At 38.8% G+C, this 20,897-nt stretch overlaps 1 protein-coding gene across 1 annotated transcript; it reads right to left on the reverse strand.

Moving 5' to 3' along the window:
* Positions 1 to 3,584: 3,584 nt before the first annotated feature.
* Positions 3,585 to 9,526, reverse strand: LOC112941181 (uncharacterized). Its single transcript, XM_026030331.2, has 2 exons — positions 8,915 to 9,526; positions 3,585 to 4,931 (listed from the first exon to the last, which is right to left on the reverse strand). Exon 2 carries the CDS (start codon positions 4,925 to 4,927, stop codon positions 4,238 to 4,240), a length of 690 nt encoding a protein of 229 aa, XP_025886116.1. The 5' UTR covers positions 4,928 to 4,931; positions 8,915 to 9,526; the 3' UTR covers positions 3,585 to 4,237.
* Between the last annotated feature and the right edge of the window lie 11,371 nt (positions 9,527 to 20,897).

Here is a 20,897-nt window from a genome sequence, read left to right on the forward strand (position 1 = left end):
TAGATGCTCGACGAGGTCTGGATGGAGTCGAGGTCCAGTTGCTGACGCTGATCTTTGGTTCCTTGCTTCCACCCTTTCTCCTCCTCGTTGATCACGACGTTGCAAACTTTCCCCTCTTCTTTGGTTAGCGATTACCCCTTCAAGTCATCTGAGATCTCATCAATACTGCCTCCCATGAAACATGCTGATTGAAATGATTGATGCAATGGCGGTATGGGTTTCTTCAATGGATAGTAGTACCCATCTCTAGGTGGTTTCCAATCGAGCCATTCTTCGGTAGTGTACTTATATCCCAAACCAAAAGTGGTGGAATGTCGAACAGGTTGTATAGGTTCGACTATCCCTTGCAATTCAGCCCCAAAACCTTTCCCAAGCTCGAAACCGAACCAGGCCATCATATCTATGATTTTTTGGCTGAACCAAAGTTGCAACTCAATATTACCAACAAGCTCCACTGTATGGTACATTTCACCATCCATATTCTCTCTTCCTTCAATCGTGTATACAGGATGCCCCTTTTCTCCATGGACTACAACCTCTTCGTAATCCCATTCAAACTTCAGACATTGGGGAAGAGTAGATGGAACCACTCCAGCCATATGAATCCATGGACGACCCAACAATAAGTTGTACGATGAAGGGATGTCCAAAATTTGGAAAGCTATGGGGAAAGTGACAGGACAAATGAGCATGTCCAAGGTTATCTCCCCAATAGTGCCTCTCTGAGAGCCATCAAATGCCCTCACATTCATCTTCCATGTCTGAATTTTTGCACTATCCACGCCTAGCCTCGTCAGTGTGCTCAGAGGGCAAATGTTTAAACCTGAACCTGCATCAACTAATGCTTTGTTTATCACCTTATCCTGATACTGAACCGAAATGTACAGAGCTTTATTGTTAGTTGTTCCTTCGAATGGCAGCTCATCTTTGTGAAAAGATATTTTGTTAAGACTCAAAGACCTGCCCCACCATTGGGGTAACCTCTCCATGAGTGATGTTAGATGGGACATAAGCTTCACCAAAGATATTCAGAAGGGCATTTCGATGAGTTTCAGAAGATTGCAGTAACTCCAGAATTGATATTTGGGATGAGGTTTTACTCAGCTGCTCAATGACAGAGTATTATTTAGCTTGAACCTTTTTCCAAATACCTTGATCTTCAAGCTCTACGACTGGTGCTTTGGATTTGCTAGAGCTTCCCTGAACCAAATTTTCAGAAGTGTAAATTCTTCCAGATCTGGTGACCTCTGTTGCAACATCTGTCTCTTCCACATTCATTTCTCTTATGTTGTAATCCCAAGGTACAGCATGTGTATCACATTGTATTGGGGAGGATGCCCTATAGACAGTGAACGGTGGTTTGGGTGCAACAACTTCTACTTCAAATGGGGTGACTCCTTGCACTATTAGTGGTGCTTGGGCAGTGGTAGACATGGCTTCTTCTGTTTCGACGGCCCAGATAGATTCTTCCCAATCCCAGACATCACCAGTTTCCACCATGTTAACTTGATGGTTAGGAAGAGGATTATTCGCAACATTCGGTGTAGGATCCTTGAGTTGGATGGTTTTTGTATCAATCAACATTTGAACCTTATCCTTAAGGGCTCTGCAAACTTCAATGGTGTGACCCTTCATCCCAGAATGGTAGGCACAGACCTTGTTAGGGTCGTACCATTTTGCGCGAACATCCACAGGTAATGCAGGAAATGGGGAGATGTACCCAGCCTATTTCAATCTTTCATAAAGTTGTGTTATAGGTTCAGCCAAAGGGGTATAGATTTTTGTAGGTCTTCATTCATAGGAAGGCCTATTTCGGTAATTTGGTGTTTGAGTGGGTGGTGGAGTTTGGAAGTGTGTTGGTTGAACATTATAGACAGGATATAAGGCATGCAAATATGGAGGAGGAGCGTTTTTGTAATATATTGGCATGGGTTGGGGAGATATAGGGGGTGGAGCTGAGGGATGTTGAGGGTATAGGGTGTGAGGGTATGGGGAAGGTGGTGGGTTTATTGCCTTGTTCCTCAAAGGGGTCTTAGTTCCATGAGCCATCATTACAGAACCTGCTTTCTTTCGACTTTTTGTCATTCCACCAGATTGCAGAGCCTTGTTGGTTTCTTGTAAAGCCTCCAAGTTGATGATAGTCCCATTTTTTATGCCTTCTTCAATTCTTTCGCCTAGTTTGATGATTTCAGCGAAACTCTTTTCAGCCACCAGCATCATTTGGTCATAGTATTGTGGTTCTTGGGCACGGATGAAATAGTCTTTCATTTGAGATTCCTCCATAGGGGGTCTGGCCCTAGCCGCTTCAGACCTCCATCTTATGGCATATTCTCTGAAGGATTCACTCGGTTTCTTCTTCAAATTTTGAATGTTAAGCCAATCAAGTGCATTTTCAATATTAAAACCAAACCTATTCATGAAATCAGTTGCCATATCAACCAATTCTACCCATTTCCGCGAGTCTTGCTTGATATACCATGATAGGACCTCCCCAGTAAGACTCCTCATAAACAGTTTCATGAGTATCCTCTCATCTCTTCCCACCCCTACAAGTTTGTCACAATACATTCGTAGGTGGGCTTTGGGATCCCCAATGCCATTGAACATCTCAAATTTTGGAAGCTTGTATCCTTCGGGAAGTTTTGCATCAGGGTGCATGCACAGATCCTCATATCTCAATCCTCATAACTTCTTATTTCCTTCAACATGTTGTACCCTGTTGGTCAAGTTGTCTAATCTCTCAGTCAGGTTTTTTACATAAGGATGTCTTTTTTATAGGACTCTAATTCATGGAGGTCATGGGTTAGAGGGGCAGTTTCCACGTATATTGGATTGAGGTTGTTGTTTACAAGAGTATATGGGATGTTTACATTTGGGGTTGTTTCTGGGAAGGTTGGTTTGGTTTGTTGGTAATAGTGGTGAAATGGAACTTGGGTATTTTGGGCGTGGGGTGGTGGAAAGGTATTTGGACGAGTGGGTTCAGGTCGGGATATATTGATTGGAGGATTATTTGTCATGGTTATTTGGTTAAGAGGATTGTCTATGTTTTCTCCAAATTGGGTTCCAAGAGAGATAGACAACTTGGCCAAATCACGCATCTGGGCTACCTCTTCTTCCAACTGTGAAATCTTGCGCTCAAGTCTTAGGACAAGATTATTTTGAAGTTGTCCTCCCTCAGAAGCTTCTACCCTTTCGTTGGTGTTGTTGTCGTCAACCATTTTACCTTTGTCTTTGGAGCTTGATCTTTGAGAAGAAGGAGAAGGGGGGTCCCTTTTGATCGTGTATGTGCCAGGATGAAGGAAAGATCAACCTTAGGAAATGGGAAAACAATAGAATCAACAGAAAAGAGTTAGGGGTTAGGATAATATCATAATATCAACACGTTGTTTTGAGATAAACGCCCTAAATGCACGGAACCTCGTTGAGCCAGAGGTAGGCCTAAGCGACACATAAGTGATGCATAATAATTAATTCAAGCCTTATTTGCCAATTTGGAGTTTAGAGTTAGACAATAAAACAACTTTCAATTATTGAAATAATTTTTATTTATTACATCAATCTAGAGATAACTAAAGGGCTAGGGATAACACATGTGGAATAAAGATAAATAAAAAAAACTTTAATTATGTTGCTCTCCAATGTTAGACACAATCTGCTTCCTCATTTATGGGGTAATGTCATTATCGGTGTTGAGGAGATTGCGAGCCCATCTTCTCTCTTTTTCATCGCCAAAACCAGGAAGACCTCTTTCGCTCAAATCTCTATGCTCTGCATCTTCTAAAAGCCATACGTAATATTTAGGTGTGCAGAAGGGTCGGTGCTCTTGAACATCAATAGTTATCACATTCTTCCATCTTCGCAGTATAGTGTTCATTTGCGGTAATTCTGACCCAAAGTCATATCCATAGTGGCTCATGTGGGATGGCAGAGGTATCAATTCGATCTGTCCAAATTGTCGAAGGACTCGAAGTGGTGTGTATGGTTGCACACCATTCAAACCAATAAGCTCAATGAAGTAAAGTTCATTTCCTCTTATGATGGCACGTCTTGGCTTCAACCAATAATACTTCCATTAGATTTCAATGGCTGAGCGCTCCTTTAGCTTTGTGAACCAGTCCTCCATTCCCACAGGGGATATAAAATATGTCATCCTTAGGCGATGGTTGATAATTTTGTTCCCCATAGTTCCTCTAACAATGTCTACTTTATTAGCTCTTTGGTAGAAATGTTCGACGGCCTAAAGTTGCAGCAGCAAGTTGCACCCCTCAGAGTATCTTTTGCCTTTGGTGCATGCAGTCAAAGTTCTTAGAATTTCTTCAAGTATCATGGGGACCAAGGTCTTCCCACCTCGAGCCAACATACGAACCACGTAACACAAGCCGGTGTGGATCTTTCCTTTTTCTCTAGGAAAAACCAATGAGCCTAATAGGGCGACGGCGAATGCATTAAGACGATATCTTTCCCATTTTGCAGAAGAGCAAGCAAATTCTCTGTGAAAGTTTTGATGACCTTCCTCATCCCCAAAGCGTGAATATAAGAACTCTAAAGAAATCCAACCTTCTTTCAGACAAAGTAGACTTGGATTATGGCACATACCCATTTGCTTCAGAAAAGATCTTGGACTTGGCTTGTGTGGAACAATCATTTCCAGCTCTTTGTATGCGAGACCCATGAATCCTCCAACTTCTTCGATTGTTGGGGTTAGCTCAAAATCCTTGAATTTGAAGACTAACCTCTCAGTGTCCCAGAATTTCAACAATGTCTTGATTAAGTGACGATCTGACTCTACGGAGATCAAAGCAGTGAGGCCGCCTAATAGTTCATTTGCTTCTAACTCTTGATTTTTTTGAATATCTTTCCACCAAGTCTTCAAAATGGGATTAACTTTGACCACCATTTGCGTGTTGGGAAAGTGAGGGTGAGCCATGACTCTGCAAACAAAGTAACAAACGACTTCTAAACTCCATTTTGACAACGTTGGCTTGATTTAATTATTATGATCACGTTAACACATAAATATGAAATTTGTCTAAGGGTGTTGGGGCCCTTTAAACGAGAGGGTGGCTACTAATTATGTGGATTGACACCAAGGGTAAAACCACATAGGGCTTATGCAGCATGTGTGACTTAACCAGAACTTCTAAGAGTTGGCTTGACACGGACATAAAAGCATGCGAGAGGCTCGTGGCTTCGCGGTAGTAAAACTATCTGTTACGTCCACGCATATGCCGACTCTCTATAATGGGTATTTGAATAGGATTGGAGTAGTTGTGAGAGGTGCAAACGCACAACATCACGAGAACAAAATTAAAAAAAAAGAGGGTCCCAATTGCGGGAAGTATGAGCGGAATGTCAATTATCAAAGCAATAAACATTTAGCATTTAAATTGAAAAGCACTAACATATAGACAGTTTATAAACAATAAATAGATAAATAAGCATGGATGAATAAAGAAATTTAAACATATCAAAATATTAAAATCACGCAAATAAGGAAAGAGGATACGAGATTAAACATGTAAGCAAATAAGGAAAAAGGAAAAAGGTGAAACATGGTAATAAACAATTAAGGAAAAGGGAAAGGGTAGAACATGGAGAGAAGACAGTAAATAAGGCAACAAAATAAACTAAACATGGTAACCACCTAACAAATAATGAAATGACGAAAAATAAAGTAAACCCCACATAAATAAGCAATTAACACGTAATGGTAAGAACCTAATATTCCCCCGCAGAATCGCCATTCTGTCGCGCCTCATTTTCGCAGAAAACGGGTTTTGTGCACGACCTAACAACTCTTTTGGGATTTCGAGTTTGGAGACGCCACCTAACGAATTAAGGCGCGTTAGCGCACCTATCTAACCTAACTAAGTCTAACTAAGGTCAATGAGCCAGAGATTAGGGTAAGAGTTCAAATTACCTCGAGGGGAAGGTGTTAGGCATCCCTCGAGGTCCACAAGTGTGGGTCCCGATCGTATCTCATGCAATCTATGTGGGGGTTACAATTAGCAATCAAGGTCACTTCATTTATTAATTTATTTAATCTTGCTAAGTGATATAAAACAATTAATACTATTTTAATATTTTTTATTAATTTGAGCATGCAAGGCTAGGTGATAGCAATAAATAAACAATCAAGTTTTATTTTTATTTAAGGATATGAGACTATGTTATAAACAAAATTTGCAAATATTAAGCAATTAACATGTGCGAAAGTAAAGTTTTTAAAATTGAGCAAGTTTTGAGTAGAATTTTTTTTTAAAAAAATGTTTGTTTCTTTATAGGGATGATGCCACGATATTGTTGATCGCGCTCCTCCACCATAGAAACAATTTTGATTTGAGGTCGGTCTTAAAAAAATAATAGTTTATATTTTTTTGAAAATGATTCAAAAGATTTAGTTTGCATATAGGCACATAAACATTTACATATAAATACACATAATTCCTTTTGAAATTCAAGGGTAGGGGGTACTTCCGAGGACCCGTCGGTTTAATTTAAAAAAATTGGAACTAGACCTCATAGTTCCTTTGACTTTCCCACTAACGATAGGTTAGGAGATAGTGCTTATAATTTATTTTAAAAAATAAACAATGTCATAATCAATCCAAAGTTTTAAAGGAAGATTGAATAATGACTTTTAAAAAAATTATGTTGCAAAACTTTGTATGTAAGAAAAAAAAACTATTAGAACATTAAGGTGGTAAATTTATAAAATGCAAAGGTTTGAAATATATTTTAAAAGCTAAGTAATTTGTTAAGTGCATGAAATGATTCTAATTATTATTTTAAGAAAATGACATATTGCATCATGAGTGCAAAAACTTATAAAAAGGACAAATATTAACTAATTTTAGTAACACATGCATGCATGATTTTGTAAATCTAAATGATATGAACAAATTAATCCTTAGGCGTGGTTTCTATGTGACAAGACAATGCTAAAAGTTATAACATTTTTTAAAACACCTAATCAGCCTACTAAATTATTATGACGATTTTAACATTCAAAAATTAATGGAATCTAGTTTTTTTTTAAACTTATTAACAAAAGCGTCAAGCAAATTGAAAATTAGTTAGATTATAACACCTACAAACAATAATTCTAGATGGTTAAAGATAAGCCTATAGGCATGATTTCTAACCCTTTTTTTAAAAAAATACAATGAACAAGTAGGCATGTAAATCCCCCTCCCTTAGACGATCCCCAAATAAATTTATATATGAGAGCTTTAGAGTTACAAATGTTACAACATTCGAATAAATAAAATAAGTATATATATATATATATATATATATATATATATATATATATATTCAAATAAACAAATAAATCTTTCTTCATGGTTAATCTTCAACTTGAACTTCAAGTTTGAAACCGGTTAAGTAGATTAGGAATGGTAGCAATGAAAATACAAGTTGGTCCAACCTTTACTCGAACAAAAGCAAAATAGCAAAGTAGCGAAGAAGAGCACTTGAATGTTTACCGAAATCTTAATGTATGTAGAGTAGCAAGAGAGCAATGAGAGAATGAAGAGTGATAAGAGAACTTGTGATTGAGAGTAAATGATTGTATGAGTTGATGAAATAATGAAGGGAGGGGGTCTAATTTATATAGCAATGAGGGGGAAACAAATAAGTATATATATATATATATATATATATATATATATATATATATATATATATTCAAATAAATAAATAAATCTTTCTTCATGGTTAATCTTCAACTTGAACTTCAAGTTTGAAACCGGTTAAGTAGATTAGGAATGGTAGCAATGAAAATACAAGTTGGTCCAACCTTTACTCGAACAAAAGCAAAATAGCAAAGTAGCGAAGAAGAGCACTTGAATGTTTACCGAAATCTTAATGTATGTAGAGTAGCAAGAGAGCAATGAGAGAATGAAGAGTGATAAGAGAACTTGTGATTGAGAGTAAATGATTGTATGAGTTGATGAAATAATGAAGGGAGGGGGTCTAATTTATATAGCAATGAGGGGGAAACAAATAAGGAAAAGAAATATTTAAAGGAATCAATTAAATATACTGTTTTCCTTATTATAAAAGAAGACCAAATCAGAAAATTTTGAAACATTTCATTACCAAATATAAACAAGTAAGAATAAATTAATATGAAGTAATATTTATTTTTTTAAATAGAGAGGGGCTGAAATCAGAAAATTTTAAAAAATATACCACTACCAAAAAATAAACAAGTAAGAAAAAAAAGTTAGGAAGATAATAAATAAGACCAAAAAATGAAATTATTTTTTAAAAAAATATTTTTTAAGTGAGAAACCTGTCAATTTCAGAAAAGGAATCAATTGTAATATTTACCTTAAACAAAACATTATCAACAGCAAAAATACTTTACCATAAGTGAGCCACAACTTTATAAACATCAAAGATTTTACTAAAATAAACAAATCAGCGTTTTACCAAATTAATTAAATTTAACTAAGATAAAGAAATCAATCAAGGTCACCATAAAATATTACCATCACTTCCATACAAATCTATATAACTAATTAAAGGAAGAATTAGACCAATCGTATACAAATTGTATCAATCTACCATATTAAAATAAAAACAAAATTAACAAGAGAATGACCATTTCAAATACTTAAATATTAACACTCTACTCTAAAGCACGGTGATAAAAAAAATTCGTTATTGAGGTCACAACCCCTTATGCTTAGAAACAGGAAAATATTCTAATACTAATTAAGCCAAGAAACTGATTTAGGAGCGACTATCATTTTTAAAAAATTCAGCATCGAATTGAATAAAGAATCACCTATTTACAAATCGATAAATGAATGCAATGACGATGGGTTCCAACAAAAACCAACATTGACACCAAACAACAACTCATATGCACAAATATTTAAGTCTTATAAGTAAAAAATCATACCTGGGACAGATTTGTACCGATTTGTCCTTATCAAAGCATTTTCGTATTTGTCTAAACTCCTTGTAGTTGTTGCAAATGGTGGTTTGAGCTGCTGGTTGCTCGTCTGAAACTTGTCGGTGCAACTGTTGTTGTACCTGCAAAGAGAGAAAAGAGGAAGGAGAGAAGATCGGAGCGGGAAGGAGAGGGGGTTCAGGCGGCACTGCCTGGTCGCCGGTGGCTGCTGGTTGCGTGCAGCTGCTCGCTAGGCTGCTGGTTTCGCTGGAGCTGCAGAAAATAGAAGAGAAAGGGAAAGAAGAAGGGAAAGAGAAGAGATGGGAAGGGAGAAGAGGGACGAATGAGGGGAGGAAACGGAAAGGGATAAAGACGGATAGAGGGAGGAGGAAAGACAGGAGAGGGAGAAGAAGAGGGGGATGGCGGCTGTCAGAAAAGGGAGAGAGAAGAGGGAGGCAGAGAGAAGTGAGGAGAAGAGGGAGAGGAGGAGAGAGGGAGAAAGAAGAAGAGGAGGAGAAATGAAGGAGGAAAAAGCGGCGGGAGGGAGGCAGCTGCTGGTGGCTGCTCTCGCCGGAGCGAATGGAGAAGAGAGAGAGGGTGGCTGGCGGCTGCAAGGAGAGGGGAGGGAGAAGAGAGGGTATGGGAGAAGAATAGAAATTTTTAGGCTTTGATTTTTAGTGTATTGAAATCAAGAAGAAAAGGGAATTTAATCGCAACCGTTGATTTAATAAGAAATAAAGGTTAGGATTTGATCTAGGATTTATTCATTTAAATGGACGAATGAGATTAAAAAAATGGCATTTAGAAATCAGATTTGGTTGGATGTGAAATGGTTAAAATTGCAATAGAATTTGGCTAGAATTGGAATGAAAGAGGGGTTATAATTGAAATAAACTCTAATTGAAGTGGCTAGAATTGAAAGAAATTATGATAGAATAGGCTAGAATTTAAAATTTAAGGAAAGTGTAGGAATTACTATTTAATTAAAATACTACATATATTAAAATATTTTTATATATTTAAAAATCATTTAAATTTTAAAATATTTGGAATTCATTAATAACTTTAAAATATTTTAATAATATTTACGATAATTTTATAAAGTAAAACATACTAAAATATTTAATTTTTAAGCAAAGTCGGCTAAAAATTCTAAAATTTAAAATACGTATTTAAATAAATAGTATTCCTAAACATGGTCAAAAGTCGGTCAAAATTGGGTGTCAACAAGCCCACTAAATTTTCTTGTTAGCCCAAGTCCATTACTCCATTATAACTATGAGTCTTTGACTTCTTTCACTTTTGATTTTATGCCTAGTTTTTCACTTCTCCTTTATTATCTTGTTTATAAAAATAGTGATCATGTAATGTTTTTTTGCTCGGATAAATCATATGAATGTCGTATCTTGACTATTATGTGTTTTTTAGTAAATATTCACTGAAGTATGTGTAATTCATGAATTTATGTATGTATTGATATCGTGTTCATCGGACTTCAACGTTCGTATCCTTTATAAGAGGAAATGTTGTCCCTTTTTTTTGGTTGAAGGATCAACCTGTCCTAACTCGTGGCCAACCCAAAAAGGTAACTCTCTAACCCGTTAGGGTTGAGTTGGGTTAGGTTAGGCCAACCCATTTTGACAGCTCTACCTATACCACATTCATTAGATCGAACAACAGAGGAAGAACCACGTTTCTTAGCATTTGCATATAATATTCAAAGGTTATAATTGATTTAACTCAACACACGAACAAGAAATAAAAAAGAGAAAACATCTTAAATGTTTGGTAACCTCAAGGTCATAGTATAAGCGCCTACTTATTGATAAACAAGACACTACCAAACATAACTCCATAACCTTGGACTTAAAGTCTAGGCTTTGATACCAACTTTATCACCTCATGAAATACCCCTTAGACCTGACTAACACAAGTTAACACTACCTGTTGGAAGTACCAAATATACTTACTCTTACCAGCCCACTTAAGCACAAAGATAAAACATGTGAAACTCAAGAACTCGTCAATTATGAATTCATTATCCAACCAAAATCATATATCAATTTATATAAAAACAAACAATCACTTAAGTAATATTTTCTGAGCCCAAATTCCATAATAAGACCACATAGCATCTATTAGAGTTACATGAGTTCAACTGTTAGGCATGCAAACTCCAAGAACAAAAGAAGTTGATATAAGCTAGCTATAGATAAATAAACTGAAACAAGAGCCTCCATAAACTATACGATGGGTCGATGGCTCACATCCGCTATAGAATATAACCCAGTAAGATCGTGAATGCAAACCCTAAAATACCTCCACTATCTTGTCAGTCACTAGTAGTGATGGCAATTTAAGCCCACTTTTCACTAACCCGCCCAAATAGCCTATCAAATATGAGCTGAAAGAGTGATTTTAAATACGAGTAATATTTGGGCTTATACTCATATTTTACCCATTAAAATATGGATATTTTATGGGTAAACTATGGGTCATATATGGGTATTGCAAGTTTTCTCCAAATTTTGGGATAATGCACAAGTACCCCCTCAACCTATGCCTGAAATCTCAGAGACACACTTATACTATACTAAGGTCCTATTAACCCTTGAACTTATTTTGTTAATAATTTTCTACCCCTTTTCGGCCTATGTGACACTATCGTGTGGGCTCAACGCTGGTTGTGTTTTTTTTCAATCTAGTGCCACGTAGGTCGAAAAGGGGTAGATTACTTATAAAATAAGTTCCGGGGTGGGGGGGGGGGGTAATAGGACGTTAGTATAGTTTAACTGTGTCTATGGGATTTCGGGCATAAGTTGAGGGGTACTTGTGCATTTTCCCCTAAATTTTCAAAAAATCATTTATTGCCATGTTTTAGAAGCGATTTTTCAAAACTTTCATATATCGGTCCTTATTAATATTTCAACCCTCGACCCCCCACCCACTCAAATTATTATTTTTTAAGTTTATTTTTTGAAAAATATATTGAACTTCAAAATTTTATTTTTTTCACATCTACCCTCGACCCCCCCCCCCAAAAAAAATAATTAATTTAAGTTTGTTTTAAAAATATTTTCAACTTCAAATATTTATTTTTTCACCCTACGCTGGACCCCCTGCCATCATCCTCCCCCTACCAGCCCCTAACCCCCCCCCCCCCCCGAAATATTTTTAAAGTTTTTTTTTTACTTTTATAATAGGGATAATGCACAAATACTCCATTAACCTATGCCCGAAATCTCAGAGATACACTTATACTATACTAAGGTCCTATTACCTCCCTGAACTTATTTTATTAATAATTTTCTACCTCTTTTCGGTCTACGTGACACTATCTTGTGGACCCAACGCTGGTTGATTTTTTTTCAAACTAGTGCCACACAGACCGAAAAAGGGTAGGAAATTACTTACAAAATAAGTTCAGGGAGTAATAGGACCTTAGTATAGTATAAGTGTGTCTCTGGAACTTCGGGCATAGGTTGAGGGGGTACTTGTGTATTTTCCCTTTACAATACAATAAAACTAAATGAAGCATTTCCAACCATATTCATCTAAAAGAAAGACTAAAATATTTTCTCCATATTGAATTTTTAAGTAGAGTACTATTTATTCATGAAAATATGGGAAAACAATTATGTTACCCAACCCATTTATTAACCAATCAATTTTTAGCCACATCAAATATGGGCGGGTTGAATGATTACCCATTTTTAACCCGCCCACATTTGACGCAACCCGCCCATTTGCTACCACTAGTCACTAGTATCACCCTATGTAATCTGCATTGACATGCATGTATGGAGTAAATATATATAAATATAACCCAACAAGATCCTCAACTCGCTACTTTAATACTCCTGGAATAAGCGTTAGAAAAATATAAACTACACAACAAGCATATAACGATAAGCAAAAGAATATATTTTGTAATATAATCATCAACAAATCCGAACAAATGTTTCAAAAAAAAGACACTAAATGTTTCAAACTCAATCCACACTCAAAGCTTGTCATAATCAGCAGTGTAGGAGATCGGTTTTGACAAGTCCATGACGGCATATGTAATGCCTCAAAGTATACTATGACAACATGTACAAGGCTCCTTGCATATTACGGTAGCATATGAGATGTCCCTTACATATTACGACAACTATGTATGCTCCTACTAACTATCTCACGATAATAAAGCATGACATCCAATACCACACCACATATAAATTATAAAAGAATATTTAGTATTTTGTCTAGCACATGTTTATTCCAATACATGGACCAAGACAGATAAGACACACTTTCAAAGAAGGTTTGAAAAGCAATCACTAAAGCTTAAAGTCTCACTTACCTCGCTAATGACAAGTTGCACGCAAAGAACACCAACCACAACAGCCCGCACTTGTCTCAATCTATGCAAATAGTGAGGAACTATACTACTTATGCTAGTGGGGGTCGAGTCATGTCTTACTATGCCTAACCTTTAAGCTTAAAGCTAAATTTTAATGTCTCACACCTTAGGCCATAAATATAGAAGAGATATTAACAATTCAGTATCCCGCCAAATTATAAAAATAATATCAATTAACATAAAGTATCTTTATATTCAGTAACTAAAAGAGAATGGCTGAAACTCAGGATAACTTTTATTAGTGCAAATCTTATACCTCGTTTCACTTGATAATTCAATTCCCATAATCAAATTTATAAGTTTTACAAAATTTACATTATCATTCTTGAATTCAATTACCCGTAAGGACTATCAAGATACTTCACTCCAATTCAATACTTCACCGTAAAGATTTTTCACGCATACTATGTTATTCATAAATTAATAAGTAATAACAGTAAAATATTTGATGATGTTGAATGCCTTAATTTTCTGTTGATTCTGTATGTTGGGCCCAAGCCTGTTAGGGCGTAGCTTAGCACTATATATAGACGCTATGGGAAACCCTATTCTGTAATTCTGTTTTTTGCCTCTCCATAATAAAACTGCTCCCCCTCTTCCCGTGGACGTAGCCAATTTATTGGTGAACCACGTAAATCTGTTGTCTTGTTTTTCGCGTTTATATTTTCTCGTATTATCTCAAATTCCGCACAACAAATTGGTATCAGAGCCTCTCGGTTAATCGGTGTTCTTGGAGAATTCGAGATGTCTGCTTTGAACGTGAAAATCGACAAATTCACAGGGAGGAACAGTTTCAGTTTATGGCAGATCAAGATGCGGGCTTTGTTGAAACAGCAAGGCTTCTGGGCGCCGTTGTCGAAAGACAAGAACGCCGTCGTTACTCCTGAGATGGTGATTCTGGAGGAAAAGGCGCACTCGACGATCATGCTGTGTCTCGCGGATGACGTCATCACGGAGGTCTCAGATGAAGAGACTGCTGCTGGTCTGTGGTTGAAGCTGGAGAGTTTGTACATGACAAAATCTCTAACCAACAAGCTGCTTCTGAAACAACGTCTATTCGGTTTACGAATGGCTGAAGGTACACAACTCAGGGAACACTTAGAGCAATTGAATACTTTGTTATTAGAATTGCGTAATATCGATGTGAAGATCGAGGATGAAGATGTTGCCCTGATTCTGTTAGTATCTCTCCCAATGTCGTTTGAGAATTTTGTTCAATCGTTCATTGTTGGGAAAGATACTGTGTCACTGGAAGAAGTCAGATCGGCCCTTCATAGCAGGGAATTACGGCATAAGGCTAACGGCACAAGTACGGACATACAGCCTTCCGGTCTGTTCACCAGTAGCGGAAAGGGAAGGAAAAACGGCGGAAAGAAAAATAAGCCGATGTCGAAGGGTGCAAAGCCGGATGATGTTTGTAATTACTGCAAGGAGAAGGGACATTGGAAATTTGATTGTCCGAAGAAGAAGAAGCAATCGGAAAAACAATCAGTGTCTGCTGCTGTTGCTGAAGAAGACACCAATTTTGAAGAAGATATTGCCCTAGTTGCGGATGAGCACACTCATCATTCAGATGTGTGGGTTCTCGATTCTGGGGCATCCTATCACATCTGTCCTAGGAGAGAGTGGTTCACGACTTATGAGCAGGTAGACGGAGGCAGCATCTCGATGGCCAACAGTTCTGTCTGCAAGGTGGTTGGGACAGGCTCGATCAAAATAAGGACACATGACGGTAGCTTTTGCACATTGAACGAGGTCAGGCACGTTCCATTGATGATGAAAAATCTGATATCTCTCAGTCTTTTGGACAGCAAGGGATTCAGCTGGTCGGGAAAAGATGGAGTCTTGCGGGTCTGGAAGGGTTCAAATTTGATTCTGAAAGGTGTCATGCGTGGTACTTTGTATTTTCTACAAGGTTCCACGGTTACAGGTTCAGCCCATGTTGCATCGTCAGAATTTCACCAGAAGGATATGACTAAGTTATGGCACATGAGACTTGGTCATATGGGTGAAAGAGGGATGCAAATTCTGTCAAAGGAGGATTTACTTGCTGGTCATAAGGTTAAGAGCCTAGAGTTTTGTGAACATTGTGTTTTTGGAAAACTACATCGCAACAAGTTTCCAAAGGCCATTCATAGAACAAAAGGCACACTTGATTATATCCATTCTGATTGCTGGGTTCCATGCCGTGTTGAGTCTTTGGGAGGTTGCAGATTTTTTGTGTCCATTATTGATGACTACTCAAGGATGACTTGGGTGTACATGATGAAGCATAAAAGTGAAGCCTTCCAGAAGTTCAAGGAGTGGAAAATTTTGATGGAAAATCAAACAGGGAAGAAGATCAAGAGGTTGCGAACTGATAATGGGCTGGAATTCTGTTGGTCTGAATTTGATCAATTCTGTAAGGATGAAGGGATTGCTCGACATCGTACAGTCAGAAATACACCACAGCAGAACGGTGTAGCTGAGCGGATGAATAAAACACTTCTGGAGAGAGCAAGGTGCATGCTCTCTAATGCTGGGCTAGATAGAAGATTCTGGGCAGAAGCGGTTAGTACAGCTTGCTACTTGATTAACCGCGGACCACATACAGGCATACAGTGCAAGACACCTATGGAGATGTGGTCAGGAAAAGCTGCTGATTATTCAAATCTGAAAGTTTTTGGTTGTACGGCTTACTATCACGCCAGTGAAGGTAAGTTAGAACCAAGAGCTAAAAAGGGAGTATTTGTGGGCTACAGAGATGGAGTGAAAGGTTTCAGAATCTGGTCTCCAGCAGAAAAGAGGGTTATTATGAGCAGGAACGTTGTCTTTGATGAAAGTTCTCTGCTTAGAACCATTGTAAAGCCTACAATTACGTCAGAAACTGGGAGTCTTGACAAACAGGTGGAGTTTCAAGTCATTCAGAACGAGAGCGATTTAAAGGATCCTGAAGAGGAGGATCAAGAGCCACAGACAGAAACTGATATTCCAGAATCTATGCCATCAGATATCCATCAGAGTATAGCTCAAGATCGGCCAAGGAGGGTTGGAGTTCGGCCACCTACGAGGTATGGTTTTGAGGACATGGTGGGTTATGCACTGCAGGTTGCTGAAGAGGTAGATACATCTGAGCCGTCTACTTACAAAGAAGCCATTTTAAGTTCTGATTCTGAAAAATGGTTTGCCGCTATGGGAGATGAGATGGAGTCCCTACACAAGAATCAGACATGGGATCTGGTCATACAGCCTTCGGGGAGAAAGATTATTACTTGCAAATGGGTTTTCAAGAAGAAGGAACGGATATCACCAGCAGAAGGAGTCAAGTATAAAGCCAGGGTTGTTGCCAGAGGTTTCAACCAAAGAGAGGGAGTGGACTACAATGAGATCTTCTCACCAGTGGTCAGACATACTTCCATCCGAGTGTTACTAGCGATAGTTGCACATCAGAATCTGGAGCTTGAACAACTTGATGTGAAGACAGCGTTTCTACATGGAGAGTTGGAGGAAGAGATATACATGACTCAGCCGGATGGTTTCCAAGTTCCAGGGAAGGAAAATCACGTCTGCAAGTTGAAGAAGTCCTTATATGGACTTAAGCAGTCTCCAAGGCAGTGGTATAAAAGGTTTGACAGCTATATGGTGAAGTTGGGCTATACTCGGAGCTCATATGATTGTTGTGTCTACTACAATAGGCTCAATGATGATTCATTCATCTATCTGGTGCTTTATGTAGATGATATGTTGATAGCTGCAAAGAAGAAGTATGACATTCAGAAGCTGAAGGGTTTACTTAGTGCTGAGTTTGAGATGAAGGATCTGGGAGCCGCTCGGAAGATTTTAGGGATGGAGATCATTAGAGACAGAGAGAGAAGGAAACTTTTCTTGTCACAGAGAAGCTATATTCAGAAGGTCTTGGCGAGGTTTGGCATGTCTTCATCTAAGCCCATTGATACCCCCAGTGCTGCCAATATCCATCTCACTGCCATGTTCGCTCCACAGTCAGAAGAAGAGAAGAAGTATATGTCACGAGTCCCTTATGCCAGTGTCGTAGGAAGTTTGATGTATGCTATGGTCTGTACAAGGCCAGATTTAGCACATGCAGTCAGTGTAGTGAGCAGATTCATGGGACAACCAGGGAGAGAACATTGGCAGGCTGTGAAGAGAATTTTTCGGTACCTTAGAGGTACATCTGACGTTGGTCTCATTTATGGAGGTGATACTCAGTGCTTGGTTACTGGCTATTCTGATTCAGACTATGCTGGAGATGTTGACACAAGAAGATCGATGACTGGCTATGTGTTTACCCTTGGAGGATCTGTCGTCAGTTGGAAGGCAACTTTGCAACCTACAGTGACTTTGTCTACTACGGAAGCGGAGTACATGGCCTTGACAGAGGCTGCAAAAGAAGGGATTTGGTTGAAAGGGCTGGTTAGTGATCTTGGTCTGCATCATGATCAGGCTACGGTGTATTGTGACAGTTTGAGCGCAATTTGTCTAGCCAAGGATCAAGTCCATCATGAGAGAACCAAGCATATCGACGTAAGGTATCATTTTCTGAGAAGTGAGAAGAGAATCAAGGTGAAGAAAGTAGGAACTGCTGATAATACTGCTAATATGTTCACAAAGCCGGTTCCACAGAGCAAGTTTCAACACTGTTTGGACTTGCTCAACATCAGAAGCTGTTAATTGCCCTGCGGGGCAACTCTGAGGAAGAGGGGGAGGCCTGGCACTATCATAGTGCGTCTGAAGAATCTGTTCGGAGAATTCAAGTCAAGGTGGAGATTTGTTGAATGCCTTAATTTACTGTTGATTCTGTATGTTGGGCCCAAGCCTGTTAGGGCGTAGCTTAGCACTATATATAGACGCTATGGGAAACCCTATTCTGTAATTCTGTTTTTTGCCTCTCCATAATAAAACTGCTCCCCCTCTTCCCGTGGACGTAGCCAATTTATTGGTGAACCACGTAAATCTGTTGTCTTGTTTTTCGCGTTTATATTTTCTCGTATTATCTCAAATTCCGCACAACAGATGACTTCTTCGTTTAGATTTTTCACTGGTTCGTCATTCAGCCATCGATATTTACACATCAAGTACTAAATCATCACAATTAGGGTATTAAGAATGGATGTGCAAAATCTACTATAGTTTCAACCGTATATGACCATGTATACATACTGTTATTCTAAATACCTGTTTATGAAAATATGATATAATATCTTCCTACTAACGTTTGTGAAATCCTCTGTGAGGTTGCTTCTTTTCCACCAAAAAGAAAGAAACAAAAAAATTCTGCCGTAATACTATATTTCTTTGTATCTGAAGCGAGACAAATTAGAAAAAAAATAGGTTTGACCACTTCATTTTAATACTCTTAATAATAATTGTTATTGGTTAAATAACCAATTAATTAACCCTTATTTAAAAAGTAATAACAGATAGTATTAAATAAATAGTATTAAATAATATTAGTATTTATTGTGTACTAATTCTAGTCTTATTAGGATTAGTACTCCTTAATCCTAGTCCTATTAGGATTAGTACTCCTTCCTATATCTCCTATATATATCTCCCATTTATTCCCTTATTAGGTTAACACTTCAATATTCCTTCATGGTATCAAGAGCCAGAAAACCTAGATCTTCTTTTCTTTAGTTTTTTTTCTCTCTTTAGGGCACCGATCGTTCCCTCTCTTCTCTTGGGCGGCGGCAGCCATGACAACCGAGGTGGATCCTCTCGATTCACTTCCTTCAGGCGTTAAACTCCTTCTCAGGCATCTTCATGCCCTGATTCCCAAAAAATTATCAGACATAAATTACCCTACATGGAAAATCACCGCTCTTACAGCCCTTGAGGCCAATTACCTTCTCAAATACGTCGATGGAAGCACAGAACCGCCGCCGGCAGTCATCACCGCCACAGACAAATCAGAAAAAACCAATCCGGCCCATGCCGCCTGGAAAGCCGTGGATGGCCAGATCCGATCATGTTTGATTGCGGTCATCTCTCCCACGGTTCAGAAGCACGTCCGATCCTACACAACTGCTTCAACCCTCTGGACGACCCTCGCAACACGCTATGCATCAATTTTCCACTCTCATATTTTTCAATTGCGTGATCGTCTCCACACAATTACCAAAGGCACGAAAACTATGGCGGAGTATTTAGACGAGGTCTCCACCATCATCACAGCCCTCGACATCGTGAATGAAATCATTCCCGAAAAAGATCTCGTCATGTGCGTCGTTCGGGGGCTCCCATCAGCTTACTCCTCCATTAAACAGGCGGTTCGCATCAGTCCAACGCCCGTTGACCTGGCTACTCTCTCCTCGTGGCTAAAAAGTGAAGAAATCAACGTGGATCTGGAGATAAAACTTCTTCTTCGAGAAGCCGCTGTTATGGAGCCGGCCACCGCCCTCACCGCAAGCCAGAACTATCGCGGGGGGCGTAGTGGCGGCCGGCAGGGGAGCCGCGGCGGCTACGACAGAAACAGCGGAGGCTGCGGGCGCGGCGATCGGCAGGGCAGTCGTCCTCCGTACAACGGACGGTAGCAACAACAGCCTGCACTCCTTCGGCAGCAGCGGGCAGGGCACTTACGAACGGGATCGTCCAACTTGTCAAATCTGTCAGAAAACAGGACACACCGCTGTTCGTTGCTGGTTTCGGTATGAGGAGAGCCGAAATAGTGGTAACCATGCCACTTATGCATCTCAAGCCGGCCCTTCTTCTGAATGACTGTTGGATACTGGGGCCAACATGCACGTTACTTCTGATCTATCCAAGCTTAACGCTCCAAATCCATATCATGGCTCCAATGGTATTATTGTTGGCAACGGTCAGTCCCTTAATATTTCTCACACTGGCACGGGTACCATTAAAACCCCCACCGCTATCTTTCACCTAGGTAACATTACCCACGTCCCTTCTATTAAAACCAATCTCCTTTCAGTTCACCAATTCACAAAAGACAATAATTGCTCACTCTTGTTCACCTCTAATGATTTTCAGATCCTAGACAATACTACCAAGAGGGTGATTTTTCAAGGCCTCTGTGAACATGGTCTATACGTTCTTCCTGGCACAAGTTCGTCTGCCCACCTAGTTTCAAAAAGCGTTCCCGTGGCTCCGGTGGCTCTTTCGGCTGATGGTCACAGTCTGTTGTGGCACAGTCGTCTGGGTCACCCGTCTACTCAAATAATAAATTCTTTAATGTCTCAATTAGGGTTTTCTTCCATTCATGTAAACAATTGTGACTCCTGTTCAATTGCTAAATCTCATAAATTACCTTTTACTTTCTCTGATAAGCGTACAACTGCACCTTTTCAACTTATTCATTCTGACCTATGGGGTCCTACTGCTATTCCTTCATTTACTGGTTTTCGCTATTATATTTGTTTTGTGGATGATTTTACAAAATACACTTGGTTGTACCCACTAAAACACAAATCACAGGCATACACCACCTTTGTCACTTTTGAAAAAATGGTCAAAACACAATTCAATTCTCGTGTTAAACTTTTCGAAGTGACAATGGAAAGGAATATGTAAATAACATCTTTCCCCAGTTTCTGCAATCCCTGGGAATTATACATCAAACCTCCTGTCCAT

Source organism: Solanum lycopersicum, chromosome 3, assembly GCF_036512215.1.
Source record: "Solanum lycopersicum chromosome 3, SLM_r2.1".
NCBI classification, from domain to species: domain Eukaryota; kingdom Viridiplantae; phylum Streptophyta; class Magnoliopsida; order Solanales; family Solanaceae; genus Solanum; species Solanum lycopersicum.